The following is an 18,809-nucleotide window of genomic DNA, read 5'->3' as shown; positions in this document are numbered from 1 at the left end:
GTTGTGGTTTAATTTATTCTTATATCCAATTCCTTTCTTTAATCACATCGAAATCAATATGGATGAAATATATCACTCTTCATGAGCTTTGTAACCCTGATATTTCAATGTAATATCAATGATATTATAATTTTCATATGTACATCGCATCCATGGCATGTGGATACATAAAGACTGACCAGGTGATTAATATATTTTGTCATTATTATTATCTATTTATGCAATTCACTTCTTCACAGAGCAGGGCCTAAACATTGTATGTAACTATATTTTTAAAATGGTTTGTGATAAAAGGAAACTGGATTTGTGGAAAGCATGGAAAACTGGAGTTCTAGTTAAAAATTCATATTTTCAGAAGAAGACCACCTAATTTGATAATAAATAACAAATGACAGACAAGACTAAAACAGATGTGGAATTCAAACATAATTGAAACATTTCAAAGATCATTTACTGCCTAAAGTTAAGATATACTGTACTTGATAATTGATCAACACCGCTTTAAATATTAACACAGAATAAAAATGGAGAGTAGATTTTTTTTTATCACGTGCTGTCTTAGTTTTTAATAGGTGTAGTATTTTATTAAATTGATTTCAAATAAAACAGCACTTGTTTCATATGTCACCATAATTTAAATGACCAACCTGTTAAAACTGTATACATTCATTATTATATATGCAACAAGCAAATGATTCACTCTTTCATTATGGATTTATTCTGCACTTTTTCAAATAAAGCAGAAAATCTCAACATTTTTTTCAACCAAAATGAATCCTTAGCCATCAACGAAACTTTTCCAACCATTCAAATGGCAGAAAAATTCAAAATTAATGCTGGAATGTGATCCCAAAGGGAAAAAAACATACCTGGCTCTCCTAGCCTGTCCACATGAAAACAGCGTAAAGAACAGTATTCATGAATGCTCCCTGTGCGAGGATTACAAGCCCGTGGTTTTGAGCAGCCATTTCTAGAGCACACACCTATAGAAGGCACATACTTTATGTGCACATATTTTTTGTCAGTAAATAAAAAATCAGTCATTATAATTTTATAACAATTTAATAGAAATTTTATAATTTTGATTATGTATAATGATAACAGTACGAAAATGCTATCCAAACAATCAGATAATTCTTTCTAGAAGTCTCTAAAAATGAATTTGTTCTAAATGAAATAATTTATTTATGCTTATTTCAAAACTCATATTTTGTCATTTGCTTTTCCATAAGAAATATTGTTTATATAATTTCAACAGATTTATCATATTTATGATATATAAGGAAATAAAATATGCTTAAAAAGTTTTAGTTTTATCTTTAATATATGATATCTCACAGTAATTTGCTATTATTTCACACACACACACACACACACACACACACACACACACACACACACACACACACACACACACACACACACACACACAGAGTTAACCATCTATGAATCAAATTTCTGAGGAAAAAAATGATCCAGATTCAAAATTAATGACTTTACAGTTTACACTCATTTAAATCTAATTTTAAAAAAAAAGAGAGAAAGAGAATGTAATAATTTCTATCCATTCTACTCACCGAATGGGTAGAAAAAATTAAATTAACAGAGAAAATATTGTTTCAGTAGTGGAAACAATTCTTTTACAATAATTTTTTACAATAGTACTATTAGGGAAGTACTAATTACCAATAGATGTGTTTGGATTTAGGGTACAGGTTCTATTGGGAAGAGAATGTACAGACTGTCACTGTAGATTTGATAATCAAGCAATATATACATGTGCAAACAGCTAAATCATATTTTTACAACTAAAATGATTATTATTTTTTTTTATGTGGCTCTCACCCACGAAAGGCTTTTGTAAACCTACAGTACATCCGTACCATGTGCTAATGATTTTTTCTTAAATATTAATTAATGTATTGCTGAGTACGTCAATTTTTTCGACCAAAAAGCTAATGTAATATAAAATAATAAACATTGGGTTTATAGGTCATAATAATCATTTAATCCTACTAGTTTCACCACTTAAGCTAATGGCTTTATCTGGGTTAGGATGAACACACAAATATACAACAAGCATTAAATATGAATCATTACATAACTAAAAACACAGAATATGTAGGAACCATTATGCAAAAATACAAGTAAAACAATTAATTATTTAATATTATTTAACACGTTCACTGCCAACTACAAGTTTATTCGTATTTGGTATATGAGCCGCACAAGCCAGCTACAAGTATATTTGTATGACGCTTATCACTGGCAACGAGATTACCCGTACTGACCTTGAAGAAGTGAAATTGCTTGGTGTACAGGAACAAACTATGATGAAGTAGCATGGCAGTGAACGTGTTAATTTAATATTAAAAAAAGGGCAATCTCTATTAAAAGAGATGAAGCAACACTAATAGAAGAATTACATTCTATTCGCCAACTATTGATCAGCAATAGATATTCTAAAAAATGGCAGTATTCTCTAATACCTCTCCACAACAGATCCATGACATTCATTACAGAGCCTTTATTTCTATCCCTTTTATTGGCAAACTTTTGATAAAAATCGCAAATATCCTGAAATCTCATGATATTAGAGTGGCCTACAAACCCGTTATGACGGGACAAAATCTGTCACACGTGCCCAAGAACCACAACCCTTTCAACAAACATCCTGGAGTTTACAATATTCCATGCTTTTGTGGCCTTAATTACATAGGGCAAACATTGAGAAGTTTAGAAATAAGACAAAAGGAGCATATTGGAGATGTCAATAACAACAGAGAAGACAGCTCAGGTCTGGCATTCTATTTCTCCCACACTCACCACAACATTGAATGAGACAAGAGCTCCATGCATACAAAGAAGACAACTTCAGCATCCACAACATCAAAGAGGCTATGGTGGTAATCCACTCACAAGGCACTCTCAACAGAAACTAAGGAATGATTTTGTGTGACATTTGGAAGTCACTTATCAGATCTTTAAATGCATCAGACTTTATAATTTTTCTGCAAATTATTGGGCATACTTGAGGAACAATGACTACCGATGTGCTAGTTGCCACTCTCCATATGTTTCTGTTTTACTTGTATTTTTGTGTAATGGTTCTTACACATTTGGTGTTTTTAGTTATGTAATGATTCATTTAAAGTTTGTTGTATATTTGTGTGTTCATCCTAACCCAGATGAAGCTACTAGCTTAAGTGGCAAAACTAGTAGGCTTTATTAAATAATTATGACTTATAAACTCAGTGTTAGTTATTTTTTATTTATTAATTTCTTTCTTTTTTTTTTTTTTTTTTTTGCATTTTTATTTATTTTCTGCACATTCCAGAAATTCTTCTCTAGAGACCAAATGGAATTTTTTCAAGCTACTTCAGGTCTCCAATAAGCAAGTTAGTGGTTTCACATGCTAGGCAATGATATTCATCTGCCACCTAAAATTTACCAGGATTAATTTTTGAACTTTGGTGAAACACTCATCTCCCCAAGCATGGTGTATGGTGTAATGAGGATTTTGGTAAAAACATGAACATCTGTATTAGTACACTGTTGCTTGCAAAACAAAATAACTTTTAGAACCAATTAATCCATTCACCAAACAGCCATTTATGTGCCAAAATTAAATTTTTTCCCCCAGTATATATATATATATATATATATATATAAACTGATAGAAAAGCTTAATTTAAATTAAGCTGTCAATTCCACTTGCCATATAACTTTGTAACAACTTTATAATTGCATGCAATTGTCCTGCTTGTTCAAACATAAAAAAATGTTTTGTTTTGTTAGGTGAACATATTATTTGACTATTAAACAAAAATTCAAACACAGAAAAAAAAATCAAATATATTGCCACATTGTAGTTGATATGGTATCAAAAACCTTTAATGAAGAGTGAAGTAAAATTTAGAATCTTAAATGAATTTTTTCAATTTTATCTATTTCATTTTTATTAAAATAATGTTAAAATTCAGATATCCAACATATATCAATAAATTTTAGAAGTAAATGTACATGAAAATAAAGTATCAAACTAGGATTAATTATTGTATCGCCGAACATTATTGTACTTCTCCATTTGTTTACTATAAGTTAGCTTTAAGGTATTTTTTTCTTATGATGCATCTTTTTCTTATAGTTAATTATACATTTTCTTACCTAGAAGGCTAGCAGTCAAGGCACTGTTAGTATTGGCTTCTTCATCACTATCATACTCTGGCCAATCATATATGGCAGTCAGATTAGTATGTCTGCCAGAAGCATCTTTAACCCAAGGATTGTTAGGATCAAGTTCCTGAAGAGAAGCTATAATTGCTTGGGTTAATTGTTCCTGCAGAAACCAAAGAAATTTTTAGTAAACACTTTCTCTTCGATACAGATATAAATAGTAGAAAGAAACAAAAATACACAGTCAACTCAGGGAGATTTCAGAGATTCCAGGGAGATCTGACAATGATAAAACAAACAAAATACAAAGAAATAAAAGCAGAACAAAAATCAACATCCATTATACATATACACCCTCTGTCCAAAAAGAAACCAAACTTTTCGAAAATAGAAGACACTAATGGCACCACCTGTTGTATCTTTTTTGTTGTTGAAAGCAGCAACCTTCATTAGTGTTGTGTCAACTGCTTATGACATTTGTTTCATTAGAAGCTGAGTTATAGTGCCAAGAGTAACAGCATGTTTTGACGAATGGTCGGAAAATGAGTTTCAAACAGAGAGATGAGATTGACTTTTTGTGTTAAACTTGGTAAAGGTTTTACCGAAATGCATCAAATGTTTTAAAAAGCATACGGTGATGAATGCTTATCCTGTACTCAGGTTTACGAGTGGTTTAAATGATTTTGAAGTGGTCGTGAGACGCTTGACAATGACGAAAAGCCAGGCCGTTCAAAAACTGGACTGAGTGAAGTTAACATCCAAAAAGTACATGATTTCAACAAAGAAAACCTGAAATCGTTCGTGAGATTGATTGAAGATAAATTGGGGATTCCAAAATCAACTGTGCACAACATTTTGACCGAGAGTTTGGGCCTTCATAAATTGAATTTGCGATTTGCTCCACACAAGTTGACCGACCACCAAAAAAGTATCAAATTGAATACTTCAAGGACCTCATTAAAACACCTCGTAAGGACTCAAACTTCCTTGAAACGATCATTACTGGTGACAAAACGTGGTGTTTTGAGTATGAGCCCAAAACACAGCACCAGAGTGCTGAGTGGAGACCACCAGAAGAGGGGCATTCAAAAGAAAGTTGCTTGGAGAAGTCAAAAGTCAAGACAATGCTGATTTGTTTCTACAATTCCAAGGGCATTATCCATAAAGAATTTTTTCCACCTGGCCAAACAGTCAATGGTGAGTTTTATCTCAAAGTTTCGAAGCAATTGATAGCGAGAATTCATCAAGTACGACATGAATATCGTGATGCAGGCAGTTGGTCACTTTTGCATGATAATGCACCATCTCATCGTTCGAACATTGTGAGACAGTTTTTGAGCAAAAACCAAGTTTGTGTGTTGGATCACTTGCTGTATTCACCTGGACTTCTTTCTCTTCCCCTGACTTCATTTGCCAATGAAAGGAAAGTGATACGACACCATTGAAAACGTTCAAGCGGCAGTAACCACGACCCTTAACAGTATCCCAAAAAATGATATAAAAAACTCATTTAACGAATTAATTGACTATGCCAAATGCTGTATCGAAGCTGAGGGAGAGTATACTGATTGAAATAAATGATTTGCATAATTATAATTGGCCTGTGTTTTATGTTCTATCAAAAGTTTGGTTTCTTTTTGGACAGAGGATGTATGTATTGGATGTATTTTGAGTGGGAATTATGCTTTTATGTAATTCATGCTAAAAATCAGATGCTGTTATTAACTTAAAAAAAGGAATAGTAAATAACTGTTTACCTAAAATCAGTATCACAAAATAATTCAATCACTTTTAGAAAATCATTAATGAGAAATGTATATAATAAGGAAGCAAGTGATTAGGCTCTTAATATTTCTCAATACAGTCAACTCTCACTATATAAATCTTCAAGGAACCCAAATCAGAATCTGCAATAGCAGGTAATAATACTTTGTTAATATTATTAGTACTGCTATCTTTAGAATATGTTATAGAACTAGGTGTCTCTGTGGTGTTCACAAAAGATGCTTGAAGTGTATACTATATTCCTGACTACAAGCATTCACTTGTGAACCACAGAAACAAGTAATTGACAGTTCTTTGATTTAGAAAACCTGCCTGTGACCAGGTTTATTAAGTGTCAGCTTTGGAAAGGGAGTGGAAAGAGAAAAGAATAGTTCCAATACAAAAATGAGGCTCTAACGACAGAGGCAGCAAATTATAGACTAATTAGTAGTTCAGGAGTGATGGTTAAGGCACTGGAGAAATTGTTCAAAGGTAGAATTTAAGAATGGCTAGATGGTGATATGATATTCTATGGAGAGGAGGAAACAATCTTATGAAGTCTTGCCTTAGTAATATAATCAAGTAATTTTTTTTTATAAGGAAAAAGGCAGCATGATAATACTGCTAGACTATGCAGAGGATATGACAAGATACTGCAAGAACTCCATGCGGTACACTGCAATTACTTATGTAATTGCAGTGTACCGCATGGAGTTCTTGCAGTATCTTGTCTCTTGTCAGTAAGGGTAAGGTGGTGCAACACCAGGGTGACTCCTTGCAAAGGTGGAGCAAGCTACCAACACTCCTATCTCAGTATCTCCCATAATGCAAAACACATCTCCTTGTGGATATGTCTAAAGTTATGCATTAAGGGAAGGGCCACTAACCTGACTAGTTTTGACTTTTATTGAGGTCTCTTCAGTGGGAGCCAGGCCCAAGTGGAGATACCAGCCAGAAGCATTAGCAAGGTCATCTCTAACTATAAGAGTTGCCAAATGGTGTGCCACCTTTTTAATAAATTACTCTGGATTTAGAGAAAGATGTTGAAAGTTTATTTTTCACTTGGTTAGAATATAATAAATTTAGTTTAATCCTTTATCCAAGTGTGAGCAAACAAAGTTTGCACCTGAAAGTATCTTCAGGACTGGGGTAAGGTGGTGCAACACCAGGGTGACTCCTTGCAAAGGTGGAGCAAGCTACCAACACTACTACCTCAGTATCTCCCATAATGCAAAACACATCTCCTTGTGGATATGTCTAATGTTATGCATTAAGGGAAGGGCCACTTGGATAAAGGATTAAACTAAATTTATTATATTCTAACCAAGTGAAAAATAAACTTTCAATAGTTCAGGGTAAATATCTGTACTCCAAATTATGCAAAACTAGGTAGAGCAATAGTTTAATAAAGGTGATGTTGAAATCCTGCAGGATAATTTAAGAGTCCTGTTATTATGTCTGTTAAATGCATGTATTCTACTGACCAGTTTGTTTTGTGAGAAAACAACACATTTCCAAGGGGAGAGAATACCTTACCACCTGTCTGTTAAATGCATGTATTCTACTGACCAGTTTGTTTTGTGAGAAAACAACACATTTCCATGGGGAGAGAATACCCTACCACCTCCATATGAGACTGGCTGACTCACCTTTGACTGAAAATATCTTATAAAGGTTCTTTGCAAAGTTCAGAGGAAATACTGCAAATATCACCTGATTACATAAGCAAACAGAGATAAAGAGGTTATTATCTCTCTTTTTATATAAGGCTTTGATATGTTGTCTAGACTACTGTGCATTACCAAGAGGATCCAGAAGTGAGGAACCAAGATGGTGACAGGTCTGTGTAAAGTTCCTTATGAGGATAAATTAAATGTTTCTGGGTTATAAAACTAGTTCTTCTTCCTCTTTATAGTGCTTTTATTCTGCTTGGTGCAGGGTCTGCTATGATTAGGCAACTGTGGGAAACCTCAACCAGCTTGTCACGGAGTCTGGCATTGGGGGTCAATTTTTATGACCGCTGGTTTTTGGGGTACAAAAAACCTGAGTTTCCAGGTGGGAAAAAACCCTACCTCTGTATGAGACTGGCTAACTCACCTTTAGTCAAAGAGACCAGATAAAGGTTCCTCGCATCTTGGAAGGGAATTGAAACCAGGTCTTTCCAACCAAAGGGCTTTATCTATATTGACTGAGCTATGGAAGCTCTGGTTACAAAAACTGGTTGACAGGCTGAAAACAAGGGATATGAGAGAGGCATATACTTTACAAGAGTTTTTATAGGACTGATGTAGAAGAAATATTTCAATACACAACAAGAAGGTGAAGAACAAGGGGGTCATATCTGAAAATTGTGTACGAGGGTGACTAGCAAGGGCATGAGAACAACTAGATTTTTGCTTTGAAAGTGGTGAATGAGCAAAATGTATTGCCAGAGTTGGTCATGAGTGCTTATCACTGAAGAAGTATGATGGGTATCATTTGAATAACAGTTAGTGTGAGGCTCCCACAATGAGTCTTGGAATTCATGGAGAAGGCACAGGTGATGCAGTTGGTGAGGTAAAAGAGACTAATGTGAGAATTGAGGTAGACAAACTGGAGTTGATCAGCATAATGAGAAATATCAATATCAGTACAGCTGGATAGCATGTAAACTGATGTGTTATGAGAATATGCAAGAGAGCAGTGCCTATGACCAAACTGTTTAAGTCTCAGCCTCTGGCAAGGTTCCAAAGGAATGAGAAAGGGGACAAGATAGTTCCATTCCTCTCAATGATGTCTAACAAAGTGAAATAAAACTGCATTTAAATGTCTCGATAATGTTCTGTTGTGCAAACGTGTACAACAACTGAGCATTATCGATTGCATTTTAAAATGAACTCTCTGTACAATATTTATGCCAACAATAGTTAACACTTGAAATGACTTTTCAATGTTTTTGAATATGCTGAAAACAGCTGACTTCACTAAATTGCCTAAAGCAGATACAATACTCTATTTATTCTACTTTTGAGGAAAAAAATAGGATTTTTTTGAGGAAAATAATAGGAAAAACAAGAAATCTAAATCTTTATTTTTAAAATTTTTGGTTTGTCATTACAACTGAAAATTTTTTTTCCCTGCATGAGGTATACCTTTAATATTTAATTTATTCTAGAAAACAAAGCAAAAAAAATTTCTATTATAACTGATATTTTTGAGCAATGTTTAAATTATAATACTTGGAATATAAATGTATAATGCTGAAGAAGAAACTTTCCCATTAAAAAAAAAAAAAATAGGGCTATCAAAATAGTAGGATGCTGTTCAAATTGCATAGTTTAATATTCACAGGTAATTTAATGGTGAAAATATTTATGCAAAAATTATGAGACTTATTTCATATCTATGTTGCATAGAAGAAGGTTCTACTAAGGAAGAAATGCAGAAATTTGTTTCAGTCAATATTAGAGAAGGCAGAAAAAAAAGAAAGGAAACAGATGGTCCTTGTGGGTGAACTAACAGCTGAGAAAGAAACAAATACCAGACATACAGAAATACTTTGGAAAAATTTTGAGAATATATTAAAGCTAATAATAATGGGAGAAGAGAGTGGCTGATGGACAGACATCAGAGGTATATGTTGGAGTAAAATCCAACAGAAGGCAAGTGACTAGCAGTGTGGCACAGGCATTTGTACTTGGGCACTTCTTAATCTAACAATAACACTAACGATATAGTTTAGAGTAAATATCCAGTTCTCCCCAAAATGGGTAGTGGGCTACTGTACACGTGTTGCTCAGATAAATCATTATTTTTTAGTAGATATTGGCAAGATTGGTTCAGAGTAATAATGTGGATGATGAAATTCCAGCAAGGAAAGAAACTGCATGCTTACACGAACTCCTTCACAGAACAAAATGTGAGCTCGAGCGACTGGAGAAATGATTGGCATGTGGTACAGAAGGAATGGAGAATGAAAGGGAAAAGCATAAAAGTGCAAGAAACTAAGGGGAAAAGAGATAGTATTATAGGGGATTTTGATGATAAGCGGTATACTTAATGAGAAAGTGAGGAAAACATGTTTTCCAGGTGAAAAGATAAATGATGTCAGTGAAGCTTTAAATCGGTAGAAGAAGCAAACGAGTTAATTGCTTTGACAAGCATAAATGATTTGAAAGGTGAGAAATATGTAATGGGAGATGATATGAAAGAATTGTTAGAAGAAGCAAAAATGAAGAGTAAAAAAGTAGTAAAGATTGTTAGTCTGCTGCCTTGGTATGATAGGACAGAATTGAGAAGGGCCATGATTGATAATGAAATTTTGTGTGTGTGTGGGGGGGGGGGGATGATGTGTAGTTTATAGATGTGTGGAGTGAATTTGATGGATGTAAGACCCTGTACATGCCTGATGGACTGCAATTAAATGGTTTTGGAGTTAGGTGGAGAAAATGTTGTTCCGTGAGAGTTTGGAAGTGCAAAACCAGGGAAACTAGAGATATTAGAAGGGGGGGGGGGAAGGAGGAAGCAATCAAGCATGCGACTTAAGACAAATGACTGAGAGTGCAGAAATGACTGCGTGGAATAGCCATCCCTGGGATAGATAAATATGAGTGCAGAATGATTCTGAAGAGCTGGGTGAAGTTTCCTAGGTTTTGAATCTGAATAGGCAGATAACAGCATTATGTAAGGATAACTGTGGGCTCAAGGGGATGTTGAAAATGTACATGAATGCCCAAAGTATCAGAAATAAAAGAAAAGAGTTTATGGCAATGGACAACTCAACTTAGCCAAAAATAACTGGCATCAGAAAGACCTAGTTGTAAGAGAATGATGTAGTTATAGGGATGGAATGCACTGGATACTGTATTTTTCGGAGGAGATAGAGGGAAAAGGGCAGAAGGAGAGTATTATTAATGATAGCTGAAGAACTTCAACCAACAAAAATAGAAGTTCAGGAAGATCGTAAATCTGATGGAAATAGTTCAAAGGAAGCAGTTGTGTGAGATAGAGGTCAAGAGGACAAAATATATTGTTGGTTGATGCTATAGATCTGAGAGTCCAGAAGAAGATATGAAAAACTTGCATCACCAAATTAGCACAATGACTGCAAGCCGAGTAATTCTCATGGGAGACTTCAACTATGGTGATATAGATTGAAAGGAAGAAAGAAGAAAAGGCAAAATGGAATGTAGCAAAGGTGGACCAAGCTAACATCACTCCTATGGTCCACCTTTGCTACGAGTTGTCCGGTGTTGTACTACCTTATCCCAGTCCTAAAGATATTTTCAGGCGCAAACTTTGTTTGCTCACACTTGGATAAAGGATTAAACTAAATTTATTATAGTCTAACCAAGTGAAAAATAAACTTTCAACGTCTTTCTCTAAATCCAGAGTAATTTAATAAAAAAGTGGCATACCTTTTGGCAACTCCTATAGGTAAAGATGACCTCACCATTGCTTCTGCCTGGTATCTCCACTTCTGGGCCTGGCTCCCACTGAAGAGACCTCAATAAAGGTCGAGACTAGTCTGGGTAGTAGACCTTCCCTTAATGCATAACATTATACATATCTGCAAGGAGATGTGTTTTGCATTATGGGAGATACTGAGATAGGAGTGATGTTAGCTTGGTCCACCTTTGCCACGAGTTTCCCGGTGTTGTACTACCTTACCCCAGTCCTGAAGATATTTTCAGGCGCAAACCTTGTTTGCTCACACTTAGATAAAGGATTAAACTAAATTTATTATAGTCTAACCAAGTGAAAAATAAACTTTCAATATGGTACGGAAGACTAATTCAGAATACAAGAGAAAATTAGCTAAGCAGGCCAAAGTAAATCCAAAACAGCTCTTTTTTTGCTATGCAGCAAGTAAGAGAAAGAATGATTATGGAAAGTAACTTTACCCAGTGCTGATGGCAGGAGAGAGACAGAAGCAGAAGAAATACTTCAGTTACTAAGTGATCACTTTGCAAGGGTATATCATCCTGGTGGTGACATTGCGGTTACTGCGGTGACAGAGAGTGGCGTGAGCATTGAGGTCGATGAACAGGAGGTACTCAGTATATTGAAAAATATCAATGTGAATACAGTAATAGGCATGGAAGGTATGTCAGCTGGCATGCTACGAGAATGTGCAGGTGAACTGGCAGTGACTCTGACGAAGTTGTTTATTCTAAGTCTCAGCTCTGGCAAGGGTCCAAAGGAATGAAAAGAGAGTAAGATAGTTGCATTACCCAAAAGTGGCTCTAAGACAGAAGTAACAAATTATATACCAATTAGTATCTCTATAGTAGTGGTTCAAGTATTGGAAAAGTTGGTTAAAAGTAAAATTCAGGAATGGGTAGATAGAAATATGATACTTTATAGGGGGCAGTAAAGCTTTGTAAAAGGTAGGTCCTACCAGATTAATTTATTCACATTTTATAATAAGGTTAGCCTAGTGGATTTGCGCTTCGCAACCATATGCCTGGAGAAGGAGTGTCCTAGGTTCGATTCCTGTCCACGACGTGAGGAGCTTAAGGATCTTCCTCAGCCACAGCCAAGTTAGCTGGTCTTGGGCGTGGGCAGCAGGGTTTTTTCCGCCAGTTTATCTGGGGTTTTTCATCCCGCAAGCAGGCAAACCGGCCCCGTGAACACACAAGTTACAGTCATAAATACTTACGGCAAGGAAGGCAATGGGAAACCACCTTGCTCATAATCATCTCTCCCTAGAATGGTAGCAGATAGCTACCCTCCCGCGGCCGTATGGCAGATGGGAACCAGAAGATAATAAGGTGTCAGCAGAATTAGATAAAGAAAACGGCTCCACCATGATACTGTTGGATACATATGATTACTTGCATTTGATAGAATACTATGGAAAACTATTACATAAGTTGGAGCAAATGGAAATGGGAAATGGCTGATGGCATGGATGGGGATGGCTGATAGACAGACATAAGTGAGTGGTGTATGGTGGAGAGAAGTCAAGGTGAATGAGGATGACTAGTGGAGTGCCTAAGGACCCTGTACCAGGACCACGACTCTTTAATTTGTACCTTAATGATATAGCAGAAGATTTGAAGTGGGGAGATATTCAGTTGTTTTCCAATCATGCAAAACTAGAAATGGCATTAGTTGATCAAGGTGTGTAGATATCTCACAGGATGGTTTAAATAAATTGGTGGTGTGGGCAAAGGACAATGTTTGTTAATTCAATGTTGTAAAATGTAAGGTAATAATGCACTTCAGCATTACCGAAGTTACTAGTACATTCAGTACTAGTTTACAGGAAACTGATGAGCCTAGAGAGATTTGAAATTCAGAGGACATTGCAAGAAGTTAGCCAAATAGTTCAGAGGATTACCTGGATACTGAAGAACATACTGACAAGTAAAGATAGAGAGGTTATTATCTGTCTTTATTAGGTTATCATTCAGCCACGTGGAATACTGTGCACAAATTTGGTCACCTGTGTTTCTTTATGATTGGGAAGTGGTGGAGAGGATTAAGAGATGAGTGACCAAGCTGGTGACAGGTCTGAGGAATGTTCCCTATACGGATAGACTGAAGATGTGTGGGTTGCAGAGTTTAGCTAACAGGTGGAGGAAAGGGGAAACTTATAAGTTCAACATCAACAACATCAATTTTCCTGATATGTATCCCCAAGGGGTGTTCAGGTTACTATGACAGCACTACATGATTAATTTTACATTATTATTAACCTCCTATCAACAATTTTCCTCCAAATCAATCATCACTTATGAGCACTCCAATATCTCATATCTAACATTTCATACTTCTAAGGCACTTCTGACCAAATCAATCCACCTAAACCTTGGTCTTCCTCTGAGTTTCTCTTCTGCCATCTTGGCACCTGTTCTGCTAACCTTTTCTCACCCATTCTATTTAAGTGGCCATATCGCCTTAGATTAGTTCTGCTGACACATTCTTGAATGCTAATAATGTCACGTTCCTTTCTAATATCTTCATTTTTATTATGATTCTACCATTAATGCTATCAGTTCAATCTCCTAATTCTTCTCAGAACCCTAATATCTGTGGTCTCTAGTCTTTGATCAAGTGATTTATTTCTAATCCAACTCTCAGACCATAACTTAAAACTAGTTTAAACACTGTTTTGTATACTGCTAGCATGGTGTTTTGACTAATTTCCCTCTAACACATATAAATTTATTCAGCTGGCTACTTACCATTTCCAGATTAAACCTGACATCTTCACTAAAAACTGTGCCTAAATAGCTGCAATATTTTACTTGTTCTATAGGATCTCCATTCAGAATGCAGCTGAAGTTTTCTATGCCACTATCTATTTTCATAGTTTTGGTCTTTTTATTGCTGATTTTTACACAAAATTTGTCACAGCTGTTATTCAATTTAGTGAATCCTGGAGACTTGCACTACATGTGTTTAGGAATACAACATCATCTGCATGAAGCAAAGAGCTAATCTTGACATCCACAATTCTAATATCAGGCTTGATGCCACACTCTTTCATAATGTGATCCATATAGATGATGAATAAGAGTGGAGATAATGTGCATCCTTGTCTTACCTCTGATTTTACATCAAGCCATCTTCTTTTATTTCCTTCAATTCTAATTATTGACTGACAACTTAAATAAATATAGACTATGTATTGCTCTGTATAATGTTCTATTCACCCTATATAACTGTATTGTTTTGAAAAGCTTTTCTCTGGGCACCTTGTCATAGGCCTTTTCTGGATCTACTAAACTTAAGTACAAATCAAATGAGAAAAGACCCAGTTTGAAGAAGAAAAAAAAACATCTTTCATCAGGACAATGCACCTGCCCACAAAGGTGTTTTGGCAATGGGAAAATTAAGGGATCTGCACTATGAATTGTTGGAACATCCATTCTATTCCCCAGATTTGGCTCCCTCTGACTTCTATCTCTTCCCAAAACTAAAAGTCTTCCTTGCTGGTCAGCGTTTTCGAATCAAGAGGTGATTGCAGCTGTATATATTAAGGATTAATGTGATGTAACTTTTCATGTGTGAGCGATACATTAAATAAATAAATAATTGCAGATCTTACAAAACCACTACAGGGACAGGATAATGGCACTGGAGCATTGCTGGAATAAATGTATTATTATGTTGAAAAATAAAAATAATTTTGAAATTATAAACTCTTTTTCATTGTTATGCCGAGAACTTTTCAGACCACCCTCTTATTTACTAGGAAATTTTGGTATGCTTTCTTCTTTTCCCTGGACTGCTTCTTTAACTTCTTGTGTCTACCATGGTGTTCTTATTTTTCTATCCTTGCAGACAACATCAACACATACCTTCCTAGCTGAATCAATCAATGTCTTCTTCAGAATTTGTCACTGAGACTCCAAGGTTTGGTTCTTGTTTTCAATTTGTTTCATTTTTTCTTCAATAATGTTTGTATAGTCAAGTCTACAATTTCCTTGTAAAAGTTGCTCAACTTTAATTCTTTTTAAAACTTTCTTACAAACTGTTCTTTTTAATGTTTTATCCATTTTTACTAAGTAATGGTCACTTCCAATTTCAAATCCTCTGTACACTCTTTATCCTGAACGAGCTTGAAAATATCACTATCGACAATGATGTAGTCAATAAGACTTTTCTTATTTCTTGTGTCTTCTCTCCATGCACATCTTCTCTCTTGAGCACATCTTTATGTTGAAACATGATGTTAGTAATGACTAGTCCTTGTCCTAAGCAGAAGTCCAGTAAATACTTATAAATACAATGAATACTCAACTTATAAGGTAATAAAGGGATTCCATAAGATTGATACAGAAGAAATTGTTTCAGTACATGGGGAGTCACACTTGGGTCAACAAAGATCACATTTGGGAGTTGTCTAAGGGTGTGTATACTAAGGGTATGCATACCAGGTTCTTTTTACTTGGAGAGTGTAAATAAGTGGAATGAATTGTCAGAGGCAGTTGTGAGCATCCCAGCAGTGAACAGGTTTAAGGAGATGTGACAGGTATTGTGTTACTGCAGTTTTTCCAAACCTGTGGTCTGTGACGATGGGACAGGTGGTTTTGCAGGCAGACTTAAATTAATTAAATAAATATATATATTTTAATTATCCAAACAAAAAAAAATTAAAATTGAATAAGTAAAAATTATTGAAATCAAATGGAGACTTAAAAAAAAAATAGTATCAGAATGTTCAAAGGCAGAAGCAATAAAACTATATTGTTGTTCACTTCATCTCTCTTTTATTATTCGTCATTCTGCCGCTACTCTGCTGCTACAAATTTAGCAGCAGAATGAAGAATAATAAAAGAGGGGTGAAGTGAACAACAACATAATTTTATGCTTCCGTCTCTCTTGCTGTTTTGTCAGATTTAAAGTGAACATGTGTTATCCACATTTCAATGAATTGCGTGTTGTTTATTGATTTTTATTATTGAAAGTTTCCCTCCTTCAACCAAGGCTCAGTATATCTTGAGAAGTGCTAAGTGATTCTTGGACAAAGTGTGTCCTGAGTTAACCTCAGTATTATATATTTATATATTTTTGGAAACGTTTTTTAATAATGGAAAAGTGGACTACAACTAGGACTGAAAAGAAGGGCAAATGAAACAGGTGATGCTAACCCTAACTGTAATACAAGTGTTGTTAACAGCGAGTAAATCTGGTACTATTAAAGAAGAAGAAACAAGCAGTTCAAAGAAAAAATACAGTAGGAAATATAACAGTTCATATTTGGAATTTGGGTTTACTTGGTATGGAGATGAAAGCGAACAGAAATCTCAATGTGTTTTGTGTTATGAAGTGTTGTCGAACGAGTGCATGAAATCTGCGAAACTCCAACGACATTTAGAAACTAAACATTGTGATGTGAAAATAAGCTAATTGAATTTTTTCAGCAACACTTAGTGACATTAAATCATGGGAAAGATATAGTTTCGCCCATGGGTTCCATTAATAGCAAGGCACTGGAAGCATCCTATCTCTTAAGTTGGCGCATAGCGAAAACAGGGAAACCTCATTCTATCGGGGAAAATTTGCTACTTTCAACTATAAAAGATGTGGTAAAAATGATGTTTGGCAACAAGTTACTAAAAGATGTTGATTTGATTCCTCTTTCAAATGACACTGTCGGTCACAGAATTAATGATATGGCAGATGACATAGAATCTCAGTTAATCAAAAGAGTTAAGAAGAGTCCTTATTATGCGTTACAAATAGACGAGACTACTGATGTCACAAGTGATGCACAGCTAATATGCTATGAAAGATATGTGGATGATAACAACATTCATGATGATATTCTGTTCTGTAGAACTTTGCCATCCCGAACAACTGGAGAAGAAATATTTCACACTCTCAATAATTACATAATACACAGAGGGATCCAGTGGGGAAAATATACTTTTGTTCGGATGGAACTCGCATCTTTACAGGCAGGCATAGTGGGATTGTTTCTATGGTCAAGGAAGCAGCTCCGGATATGAATTGGGTACATTTTAGAATGTTGGAATTAAAGTTTTACTTCAAAAATAAACATGTTTTTAATTTATTTCGCTATATGTCATTTTGACTTTTCGTAATTTTTTAAAAACTTAAGTGGGAATTACCAACATTTCGTAAAAATTAATAAGGGAAGCGTTAGCCTCCAAAGGAATGCCACCAGAATTTAAAACTGTGCTATATAATGCTGTAAAGCTAGTTAATTTTATTAAAGCTCGACCGTTAAATAACAGGTTATTTTCAGTACTCTGAGATGAAATGGGCAGTGAATATATATACAACTTTTGCTTCATTCTGAAATTCGCTGGCTTTCCAGGGACAAAATACTAACAAGGTTATTTCAATTAAGGCACGAAGTTTTATTATTTGTAAATGAATGTAATTCTGATTTTGCATCACTCCTTGTTGACGAGGCATGGTTATCAACACTATCCTATCTTTCAGACATTTTTTCGAAATTAAACGAACTAAATCTCTCCCTTCAGCGAAATTTTTTAACTGTTCTTGATGCCTAAGACAAAATAAAGGCATTTGAGAAAAAACTGATTTTATGGATTAATTATGTAAAAGACAAGACAATTTGCACCTTTTCCAACATTGGAATCCTTTTTAGTAGAAAATGATATTTTTGTTGATTCTGAGTTTCTGGAAAGGGTTTGTGACCACCTCAAAAATCTGAAATGGAATTTTGAAACATTTTCCGAATAGCTTTTATCAGAAATTTTGAGAACGACCTTTGGTTATCGAAAAAAGAACAGTTAATTGAGCTTTCAAGTGACAGTTGACTTAAAATGCAATTCCTTGATCTTGGTTTGGCTCGATTTTGGATCTTGCCTTCAGCGAGAAGTGAATTTCCTGAATTATCTGAAGAAGCATTGAAAATCGTCATGTAGTTCTCTACAACCTATCTTTGTGAGAAAGGATTTTCATCGCTCCTTCAAATAAAAACAAAATACAGAAACCGTCTTCGTGTGTGTGCTGATCTTCGACTGAATTTGACTAATATGGAGCCATATATCCAGCAACTCTGCAATGGCTGAGAAGCTCAACCATCTCATTAAAAGTAAGTAGTAACATAATTAGATCTGCCTCAAGGGCTCACTTTAGTGAGTACGGGCATGGCAAACCCGAGGTACCAGATGCTGGACCATGCCTTACTTCATTAATATACATCTGTTATAGTATTCTGTAGACTGGTCCCTCCCCTTCTCTCTTTGCTTCTTTCTCCTCTCCTTGCTCCTTCCCCCTGATGCTATTAGAGTATTCGAGGGCCAGGGGTGAAGCTTTCCTATCTTGCTAAGTCATTTCGTCTTATGCAGCCACCGAAGGAGGCAAGCTAGTCTCAATAGGTGCCAGTCCCAAGCACGAATAAATGGCGAGGGTTGATGTCAGGAAGGGCATCTGATCGT

At 35.3% G+C, this 18,809-nt stretch overlaps 1 protein-coding gene across 2 annotated transcripts in view; it reads right to left on the bottom strand.

The window, feature by feature from the left end:
* LOC150093130 (ankyrin repeat and IBR domain-containing protein 1-like) overlaps positions 1-18,809 on the bottom strand; it is a 424,458-nt gene that overhangs the window by 41,260 nt on the left and 364,389 nt on the right. Inside the window, exons 18-19 of one of the 2 annotated variants that reach the window (XM_090413306.1) lie at positions 4,168-4,339; positions 870-983 (exon numbers count right to left, since the gene is read on the bottom strand). In XM_090413306.1, the coding sequence (XP_090269432.1) occupies positions 870-983; positions 4,168-4,339 (286 nt within the window). The remainder of the gene's footprint in view (positions 1-869; positions 984-4,167; positions 4,340-18,809) is intronic. The other variant, XM_090413307.1, reaches the window with a different exon arrangement.

The sequence above is a fragment of the Typopeltis vanoorti genome, chromosome 24 (assembly GCF_054136105.1).
Source record: "Typopeltis vanoorti isolate ZY-2024b chromosome 24, IOZ_Tvanoo_1.0, whole genome shotgun sequence".
In the NCBI taxonomy this organism is placed as follows: Eukaryota; Metazoa; Arthropoda; class Arachnida; order Uropygi; family Thelyphonidae; genus Typopeltis; species Typopeltis vanoorti.
Note: the sequence above shows the minus strand (reverse complement) of the source record. Positions and strands in the feature narration are given on the sequence as shown.